The sequence below is a fragment of the Brachyhypopomus gauderio genome, chromosome 15 (genome assembly GCF_052324685.1).
Source record: "Brachyhypopomus gauderio isolate BG-103 chromosome 15, BGAUD_0.2, whole genome shotgun sequence".
Classification (NCBI taxonomy): domain Eukaryota; kingdom Metazoa; phylum Chordata; class Actinopteri; order Gymnotiformes; family Hypopomidae; genus Brachyhypopomus; species Brachyhypopomus gauderio.
Genome location: NC_135225.1, coordinates 8673776 through 8684072, shown reverse-complemented (window position 1 = coordinate 8684072; position 10297 = coordinate 8673776). Strand labels below are relative to the sequence as shown.

The 10297-nt window shown below is 43.2% G+C and overlaps 1 protein-coding gene across 2 annotated transcripts; it reads right to left on the bottom strand.

Moving 5' to 3' along the window:
- Positions 1 to 215: 215 nt before the first annotated feature.
- pygl (phosphorylase, glycogen, liver) lies at positions 216 to 10155 on the bottom strand. 2 transcript variants are annotated; one of them, XM_076974691.1, is made up of 21 exons: positions 9867 to 10155; positions 9239 to 9340; positions 8897 to 8975; positions 8514 to 8617; positions 7335 to 7466; positions 7016 to 7127; positions 6788 to 6870; positions 6358 to 6495; positions 6130 to 6222; positions 5725 to 5871; positions 5449 to 5612; positions 4948 to 5062; positions 4622 to 4723; positions 3666 to 3813; positions 3401 to 3459; positions 3155 to 3296; positions 2781 to 2988; positions 2562 to 2696; positions 2352 to 2418; positions 1988 to 2211; positions 216 to 1735 (listed from the first exon to the last, which is right to left on the bottom strand). In XM_076974691.1, the coding sequence occupies exons 1-20, from the start codon at positions 10107 to 10109 to the stop codon at positions 2023 to 2025; spliced, it is 2562 nt and encodes an 853-aa protein (XP_076830806.1). In that variant the 5' UTR covers positions 10110 to 10155; the 3' UTR covers positions 216 to 1735; positions 1988 to 2022. The 2 variants fall into 2 exon arrangements, with proteins under 2 accessions (XP_076830806.1, XP_076830805.1); XM_076974690.1 differs by having other exon boundaries at positions 216 to 2211.
- Positions 10156 to 10297: the final 142 nt, after the last annotated feature.

Genomic DNA, 10297 nt, shown 5'->3' with positions numbered 1-10297 from the left:
CGTGACTGCTGATTTCAGCATTTTCAAAATCCTGCAGCCTCAAAGTCTATATTTTTAATACCAATATAGCACACCATCTGAAGGGTTTACTGCCGCCATCTGCTGTTGACAGATGGTAAAGGAAAGTCACGAAGAAGCCAACATTATGTGATTGCAACCACAGGCCGAACATAAACGTGATTGTTTTATTTTTTGCTTTGTTTTTCGATGTAAATTTGAGCAGCTGATGTACATAGTTTTGTACAATGTTTCATGCTGTTATTTTGAAAGGAGGAAGTAGTGTAAAACAAGGAGAAAAACTAGAGAAGAGAAGAAGGTAGACCATGAAGTTGTAACAAAACATAAAGACAGACTGCTAAAGAATAACCGTCTCCCTCCAGTTTCCCATTTAAGTTGTCCAACCACCTTTTACCGACCACCCGCACTTATACACTTGATTGTTGGAACTACTGTATTTATAGGCTTTTGGAACTTGTCGGGCTGAACTAGATCAGGGTTTGTTTCCACTCCCACAGTTCTGGCAGGCTGGCACAGATCGTCACTATCAGCTAATGCCCCCCTCTTGGCTACACTGCTGAATCCTGCACTAGCCCAGAGCTCCCAAGTCTCCTGGCAAATACATTTCAGAGCATTAGAACCTTTCATCAGGCCACTTCCATGTTTGTATCGTGTATTTTCAATGTATATGGGAAGTGAAGCCTTAAACTCAAAACCTTTGCACAGTATTTCTAAAAGATGCTGAAATGTTCAAATTGAATATGTCATACTCCATTTTGCATGTCAGGCTGAACAGCATTTTTTCCTGGTTCATCTGTATTTTGAGCAAATTGCTCATACCTGACATTTTCATATAATGGTGCAGAGAAATCTTCAATATCTAACTAATTAATTTGAAGGGCAAAATGAGTCCAGAGCTAGTCACTCGCTTCAAAGTCCAGATGTTCAGGGGCAGGTACGGGGGGCTGTCCTGTGGCTGAGGTCAAAGACTGCTAATCCAGCTTGAAGACCCATCCCTGCATTGACTCATTCTCCTTTATTGAGATGGACAAGTACATTTAACCAGCTACATTTCATTCATTTTCATTTAACTATTGTTTGGAATATTACATTACCACATGCAATGATATTGCGTTTAAAATCACCCTTTTGGCAGTCCCACAAGTCCCATCATAAAAGTGACCTTCAGAATATATTTAGGATGCCACAGAAGAGGCTTTAATGCGTGTTCCAGGCAGCGCAGAGGGTTGGTGCGCAGTGATGCTGGACTGTAATCTTCAGTAGGACTGGATGAACTGAGTCACAATGCACCATGTGTATCACAGTAGCAACCATGGAGGTGTGTGACAGTGACTGCTGCAGTCTCACTGTGTTTTATTACTTGCGGTCTACAGTGGTACAATGTGTTGCGGTGAAGCACTAAAGCCGTATTGGGTAACTTCCTCGTTGTCTGTTGGCAGCAGGAGAATGTGTGGCGTGTGCAGGAACTGGTGCGACACAAGGAAATGCAACTACATTCCCATGTCTCATATATCACTTACTGGTTAGAGGTTTCAAAGCAGCAGAGCATGCTGGTCTGAAGTCAGGATAGGTCACTAAACTTAAAGCGTCACTTTAGTCATTATGCAGTCGTCACTTAATCAGAAACGGATTCACATAATGCTTTGTTGACTGGTGGACCAATCCGTTTGGTCCAGAGCAACCAGAGAAGATTGAGCATCCATTTCAAGAGGTGACACTGGTAAAGACAGGAACACACATTTTCCTGGAATACTGCACTGCGAAAAACATTCAGAAAAACTGTTTAACTCTTTCTACACCTGTAGAACTTGGAACAATGCATCAGCAAATATGGATTCACTGTTTCAGATCATCATATGAAGTCTCTAACTAGTCAGTTTTGAGTTATCTGCAGGTACTTGATATGTTGCACCAGTGGGTGAATATTACTTTGAAGACATTAAAGTATTACTGTGTGCTACATCCTAACCTGCCCAACAGTCTGTAACATGCTAACGTGTGTGCTCAGATTCTGCGAAGGGCACGTGCAGTTTCCTCAATAGCTTCACGTGGCTCACTGGGAGGCGGGATCTTCAGGTCAGTTGGCTCCACCCCCCAGATCTGCGTGGCATAGTCTGTGATAGTGCGGTCACTGGAGAATTTTCCAGAAGCAGCGATGTTCTTAATCACCATTTGAGTCCACTGCCTTTGATCCTGAAGCACAATAGTTAAAGACAACACATGTGTAAGCTCGGCATTAAAGCGTTGAGCTTCATGGAGCAAGACACATTAAAGAAGATTCCAACATCTGCTCTTACATGCGTGTCTGAGTGAGTATGAAGACGGTGCTTTACCTGATACAGAGTGCTGACTCGCTCCTGGCACTTGACATAGGACTCATAGTCAGCAAACACCTTAAAACTGAAAGACAATTAAACCAAGTTAATAAATAAATGGTTAATAACTTCAGAGCAGTACGCATGATATGTATGTGTGGAGTAAAATTTCAAATGTGCACATGTGCATGCAAGAGAGCGCGAGAGGAACGTTTATAAATAACTTACCGGTCATGGTTGAACAGCATGTCCACGATGTCATTGAACAGCTCTGGGTGTTTGGGGGAGAAGAAGCCACTTTTAATCTGGTCAATGACTTGTTTCAGCTCTGGGATTGTTGTGTAGTACTGCATTGCATCATAGCTACAAAAAGAACAGCAAACACACTTAGAATGAGTTCATACGTTTACCCTCTGCCTCTTCCAATGCCCTCTTTTCTCTCCCTACCCCTCCTGGTCCAAAGCCAGCACTTCTTCCACACTCATGCCAAAGATGAAGAGGTTCTCATCCCCAGCCTCCTCTGCCATCTCCACGTTGGCCCCATCCATGGTGCCGATGGTCAGAGCACCATTCAGCATGAACTTCATGTTCCCTGTACCAGATGCCTCTGTGCCTGCGGTGGAGATCTGCTCAGATAGGTCTGTAGCAGGTATCACTGAGTGCCAGTGCACACACGTGAATAAATAAACACACACACACACACACTTATGAAAAAGAAGGCGAGCACCAAATATAACAACTATATGCCTATGGTCCTACAAATCCACAATCTGTACCCGTAGGACAGTAGGTGAGGTAAGCGCACAGTGTGAGAGTTTCACCTTTCTCAGCAAGAGACACTCTGTAGTTCTCCAGGAAAATGACTTTGAGCTTTTTGCCAATAATGGGGTCGTTATTGACGACATCAGCAACGGAGGTGACGAGTTTGATGATCATCTTAGCCATGTGATATCCCGGAGCAGCCTACACACACACACACGCATAAACTAAGAGTGGAGAGGGAGAGAGACACAAAGTGTGTGTAGCGGTACGTGCATCTTGTGTGTGTGTGTGTGTGTGTGTTATACCTTGCCGCCTATAATGACAGTGCGTGGGACAAATGGTGCTGCTGGGTTGGTCTTGATGCCTGTGAGGAAGGAGGACATCATCACAGCTTTCAGAGTCTCTCCTTGAATACGATCATTCACACTTGGGTACTCTGTGAGAACACTGACAAGTGAGCATGAGGTTATGCACAGCTAGCTGGGGAGTCAGGACATGCACTACATGTTGTGCACGGTGGAGGCAGAGTGAGAAGACTGTGTTTGTGCATGTGTGCGCATGCACACATACGGTTGTACATTGTGATGACGTGAAGGCAGTTAAGGAGCTGCCGTTTGTACTCATGAATCCTCTTGACGTGAACATCAAATATGGACGCTGGATTAATCTTCACATGGTACTCTTTCTCCAGATAATGAGCAAACTTGAGCTTATTGTCCTAAACTCAAAATCAGAATGAATAAACATAAATGAAAGTATTCATAATAGGAATTAATTAATTAATTAATTAATGCATACACAAGTTCACTTAATTATTCTTTTTTTTTTCAGGCTACACTAGGCTAAGTATCGCCATTGTCTTCATGATACAATATGTATTAACATACAGGCATTACAAAACAATAAAACATGATACCCATAACATTCTTATCAAAATTATTTTTAATAAGGTAATATCAAAATTACTATTATTATTAATAGTAATAAACATTAAAGTAAATAAAATAATTAATGAATACAGCTAATCGCTTATAATCTATCAGGAAAAAAATATTATTATTACAGATTTTGAAACATTTGCAATTATATTTTAAATGAAATGAAGATTCCCCTCCCACATTTACCCAAATGTTAGTGTTACATTTTGAAAGTTAAATGAAACTAAACGAAAGCGAAAGCGTTGATTTTCCTAAAGCCACTTTTTTGAGGTGCTACCTGCTGGACGTTTTACACATTGAACTTAAACGCATTGGTTTTACAATGGGTAAATAATTCTGTTCATAATACCGATACAGCCCTGACTGCATCAGTAAGAGTGTGTTCACAATATAATGCCATTATATTGTATATTGTACACTGTACACAGCCTTACTCTCTCAATGCCTTTTGTTTCCACAGACAATAACAGCAGCCCATGTATTCAACTAGTTATACAACATTTGTACTCAAGCAGGCACATTCAGTAAGAGCTCAAAGTCAATAGCAGACATTCACTCTCCTGTGAATGTGCTTGTGTGCGTACTAACCTGTTTAACTTTAGCCACATCTCTGATGAATGCATCAACATCCACCAGATCATTTAACTTCTGTAACTGTGTCAGGTCTTTCACATAGTCCTCTCCAATTGCCTACACACACACACACACACACACACACACACACACACACACACACACACACACACACACACACACACACACACACACACACACACACACAATTAGAAAACAGTAACTGTCAGCACAGCATTTAATGTTTCAGCATTCGAAAGTGTATGTGTATTTTAATTAAGAGAAAGACACCATGTTCTAGTTTTGTGTTGTGACAGTGTGTGTGTGTGTGTGTGTGTTACCTCTGCAATCAGATCTGCCAGGCCTGGGTTACAGAGGAGCAGCCAGCGCCTCGGTGTGATTCCATTAGTCTTATTCTGGAACTTTTCTGGTTCCAGCTCGCTGAAGTCTTGAAATCTGCAGGGAAAATGCCAACCTGTGCACGTGAGACTGAGACCTGTGCACGTGAGACTGAGAGCGGTGCACGTGAGACTGAGAGCGGTGCACGTGAGACTGAGAGCGGTGCACGTGAGACTGAGAGCGGTGCACGTGAGACTGAGACCTGTGCATGTGAGACTGAGACCTGTGCATGTGAGACTGAGACCTGTGCATGTGAGACTGAGACAGATGAGATGAATGTAACTGTGATGCACACAGCTATGAGGCGACATTCATATCTGTTTTGAGAAATTTGTCAAGAGTGTTTGCCCACACACGACAAAAGACACTGATGACTTTTCTAATAAGGAGCCTGAGGGGCTGTGTATGCGTGTGTTTGTTTTGAGTGTGTGTGCATGACTCACACGTCAGTTTTGATGATATTGGAGTGGATCTGGGCGACACCATTAACGGCGTGTGAGCCTACGATGCAGAGGTGAGCCATGTTGACTCTCCTCCCCCACTCCTCCTCCACCAGAGACATCCTGCGCACACGACCCATATCCCCCGGGAACAAGGATGCTATATGCTACACATATGAACACAATCGGGTTTCATATTAAATATGAATGTATATATGTGTGTGTACACACACACACACACACACACACACACACACACACACACACACTCACACTTACATTCAGATGGATCAGGTTGATCTGGTATATGATCTGTAGGTGACGTGGTAGAAGCGTCTCCATCAGTTGAACAGGCCAGCGCTCCAGTGCCTCAGGTAGCACAGTGTGATTGGTGTATGCAAACGTGCGCCTCGTGAGATCCCATGCCTATATCCGCACACACACACACACACACACACACACACACACACACACACACACACACACACACACACACACACACACACAATGAAATGTAGGCAGTAGGATTTGACTGCTTCTTCCTCAGACACAGGGCTGCTAACTAATGAGGAGATGGAGGTTTTCCCACATCTGTGTGTTCACATGCACAGCGGTCGAGTGCGTCTGCCTTCACCAGCTCCTTCGTGTCTTTCCCTCCCAACTGGATGGGCATGTATCTCTCACCGTGTCCCACTCCAGCTTCTCAATGTCTACAAAGATCCTCATGAGCTCAGGGATGGCCATAGCAGGATGGGTGTCGTTCAGTTGGATGGCCACCTGACACACATGCACGCACCGCTTCAACACATCGCAAACTGCACAGTGGAATGTGGAATATATGTGGAATACAGTTTGATCCAAGCACACAAGAGGTTTGCAGAGTGTAGGAGAAGTAGGGGAGCCTTCACATACCTTATCTGGGAAGCTGTCAAAAGATAAGAGGGTGGCGCTGTTCTTCTTTGAAGTCTTGAAGCGTCGAATCACGTCCTGCAGAGTCGCTGCCACCACAAAGTACTCCTGCTTTAGTCGCAGCTCCTTACCTTCAAAAAACTACAACATCCACAACATAGAACTACAAATGTAATACTTTGTGCGAAGTTAGTTCTCAAGGTCACAGCTCAGCTTGAGTTAAACGTGGTACGAATCAAGATCCTCTTTCAGTTTTTATCCTCAAAGGTTTAATGATGTACGTCTTAAAGATTTTGTTAAATCTCTGCACTTTAATTTAGGAAGGACCAAAAGCCAAAACACAAGCAAAATGGGTTTTTATATCTAGCAAACATTTAACTACACACAGGGCTGTTTGAAGAAGTGAACAGCAGTCAGTTAAAGCAGAACTCACATTATCATTGGGGTAAAGCACCCGGGAGATGTTCTCAGCCAGGTTTCTGTCCAGAACAGCCTGAATGTAATCACCAACATTGACTGGGGATAGAACAAGAATAAAAATGAAAGCATACCACATTCTCATGCAATTCGTTCCAAGCTACACACGCACTTGAATTTGTTTAGAAGCCATGAAACATAAACATGCAATCGTATCCTAAAATGTACTTGATCTGTCACCTACAGTCTCTGAGGTTGAAGTCATTAGGAGCACGTGCAGACCACAGTCTCATGGTGTTCACAGTATTGTTCATGTAGCCAGGAATGGGAGTGTCATAGGGCATAGCCAGTACAACCTCAAGACAGAAATCACACACACACACACACACACACACACACACACACACACACACACACACACACACACACACACACACACACACACACACACACACACACACACACACACACACACACACACACACACACACACACACTTCTCAGATACCTTCCATTGTGTACAGTTGGAATCAGTGTAGCCGTTGCTTGTGAAGTGCTGGTACCTGGGTATCAACCCATCTGGGTCCCTCCTCAGTCTCTTCCACTCGTCCATAGAAGTGCACCGGAAGCATGTATTCAGGGCGGGCCTTCTCCCATGGATTCCCATACCTCAGCCAATCATCAGCCTCCTCCACCTCAGTGGACAAGAGCAGAGCAGAGACCTATATGCAGCTGAAATGATTCACAACAGGTGCATTAACAAATCCCACTAAGAAGAGAAAAAAAGGAAATATTTCACGGTTAGTGTACATCTGTGGAATTATAGTTGTAATCTTACAAATCACTTTGTTTACTTATTGTTTTGTTATGTACTTCACATTTTTTTACTGATTCAGTTAATGTCTGGTTGCTGAAAGCACCTTAGGATAACATTGTTAACCAACATGAACATTGGCTTGCAAGTGTATTATTTGATTAATTAAATATTGATAACTTTTTTCCCCATATCACCACAGGTTGATTGACAGGAGCATAACTGGAGCATACTGGTTAAAGTTCAAAAAGTGTATGTTTGCACTAAGAGGATCACTAGAAAATGAACAAGAACACACACACACTCTGACCCTGTAGCATATAACTCAAAAACAACCACCACAAAAATTCAAGCCTGTCATTAGTATTGGTTCACTGATATCAGCTGCATGAACCCTGTGCACTCAGTGGTTAAACTTCTGACCTATATACACCCACATACTACTAGATAAAGCCACACACACACACAGACACACAAACATGCAAGCATCATTGCTAGTGACTGTGTATTCAAGGCTGAGGCAAAGTTGCAGAAAACAAAGCTAGCAAATTAAAAATTAACTTAAACTAAAATAGACGGTTCTACAAAGTCATTTCCAATGGACCACTGACCTTTGGAACTGAGGGACAGCCTATAAGGGACAGTGTGTGTATGTGTGTGTGTGTGTGTTCTGGGTGGGTGGTGAGATATTTGCCTCTAATGGAAATTAAAAATAGCTGCTTTGTGTTAGCTTTGTAATAGCTGCTTTGTATTGTAGACACAGCTGCAGTGTGTGGATATACGCATGTGAACTGTGTGTGAGGATGTGTGAAATGACTAAACAGAGGTTAACAGGTTAAAGGGCAGTATAAACAGATCTGTAACAGCTCAAATAGAACAGTGAGGGTCAGCAGGGCCAGCAGGTCTGAAACCAGACAGCCATCAATACCTGCCAGCCATCTTTGATTTTCTGATTGAAGATTCCATACTCATAGCGGATTCCATAACCATAAGCAGCCAAGCCCAGTGTTGCCATGGAGTCCAGAAAACATGCTACAGACATGTATTTTGGAGACACACACACACACACACACACCAGATTTTGTAGGCTGTATAATTTGTACATTTACTAAAATGTAGAAATATCAAGTATCAAATTTACACTTGAACACACAAACCCTAGAACAAGGAAGCTTCTGAATGTGGCCAGTGAAAACGAAGAGCATGAGAGACTGAGAAAGTAGAGCAGGAGAGAGGAAGAGAGAGTGGGAGAGGGAGAAATAGAGGGAGAGGGGGGAAGAGAGAGAGAGAGAGAGAGATGGGGAAAGATACCTGCCAGTCTACCCAGTCCTCCATTTCCCAACCCAGCATCCATCTCCATATCCTCCAAATCCTCCATATCCAAGCCCAACTAGAGAGAGAGAGAGAGAGAGAGAGAGAGAGAGAGAGAGAGAGAGAGAGAGAGAGAGAGAGAGAGAGAGAGAGAGAGAGAGAGAGAGAGAGAGAGAGAGAGAGAGAGAGAGAGAGAGAGAGAGAGAGACAGAAAGAGAGAGTTAGCAGCTTATCCCTTTTTGGATCAGAGAGCAGCAGCAAACACATCACGTACTCAGGAACAAGCAAACCGATCTCTCTCTGTGTCTCTCTCATAAACACTCACACAGACAGCACACTCACTTGATAGATGGCCTCATCACAGGCATTCTGAAGTCCTAAACTGATCATTGTGTTCTGTAGAGCTCTCCCCATATAAAACTCAAGGGAAAGGTAATACACACGCTGAAAAACACAGGTAAATGTATGAAATGCAATGGAATGATATGAAATGGGCCATTACAGTTGTGAGTAAATATAAACTCATGTTCATATTCAATGATCATTTGGTTTTATTATTTGATTCGTAACACCCAGAGTGGAGGTAAATGGGGGAAAGTTGTTCTCAGTCCCTGGCAGACAGCTGTACTGCATTCTGATGTTCAAGTCTATAATAGCTACTTTGACAGATCAAAGTAAATTAGGTTATTTTGAGCAGAGAATTTACAAAGTTGTGGGTTGGGTCTCATCATTATTATACTTCGGACTGGCAAATAGTGATGGAGGAGTGGCCTTATCAGCAGGTCTATGTTGCACATGTAAGTTCAAGACAGCTGTAAGAGAACGACCAAACTCTTTTAAGGTAATATTAAAATCATAATTTTGAGTCATTTAACGCAACACACAAGAAGATATAACTTTTGGAGTCCTGATCTTTGACAAACAAAACTGATTACATTTGAATCCAGGGTTGCTCTAGCATCGGACTCACCTTTGGGTCCGTTTCATAATAAAACTGTTGCGTCCTGATCCAACGACCAACAAGATGATCCCTCACCGTGTGAGCAAGGGCGAAGTAATAATCTCGCGGCGTGGCAACATTTCTGTCTTTCACTAAAGTAAAATGCAAGTGGCGATTAAAGCCTTTTTTCAACTCCGCGACATTCTCTACCCCGACAATTCCCCGTATGCTTATCTGTTTCCGTTTCTCCTGGTCAGTGAGCGGAGTGGCCATGCTGCAGGTAGTTGGGAGCCTCCTTCAGTGTGTACAGCAGAAAGTACAACGGTGGCATGAACTTTAACGCTTTCATTTAAGTAAAGGGGCGGGGCTGGGGCTGGGGCGGGGCGGGGCTGGGGCGGGGCGGGGCTGGGCCTCACTCCCTCCCCCTTATTGGTTATTGTAGGTAAAGTACAGGTTAGTCT

Coding starts and splice junctions, on each gene's coding strand:
- pygl (XM_076974690.1), bottom strand. CDS start 10,109: ATGGCCACTCCGCTCACTGACCAGGAGAAACGGAAACAGATAAGCATA. Junction 7,128..7,334: donor CCAGATGGGTTGATACCCAG/GTACCAGCACTT, acceptor TTCTGTCTTGAG/GTTGTACTGGCTATGCCCTA. Junction 5,063..5,448: donor AATATCATCAAAACTGACGT/GTGAGTCATGCA, acceptor TTTTCCCTGCAG/ATTTCAAGACTTCAGCGAGC.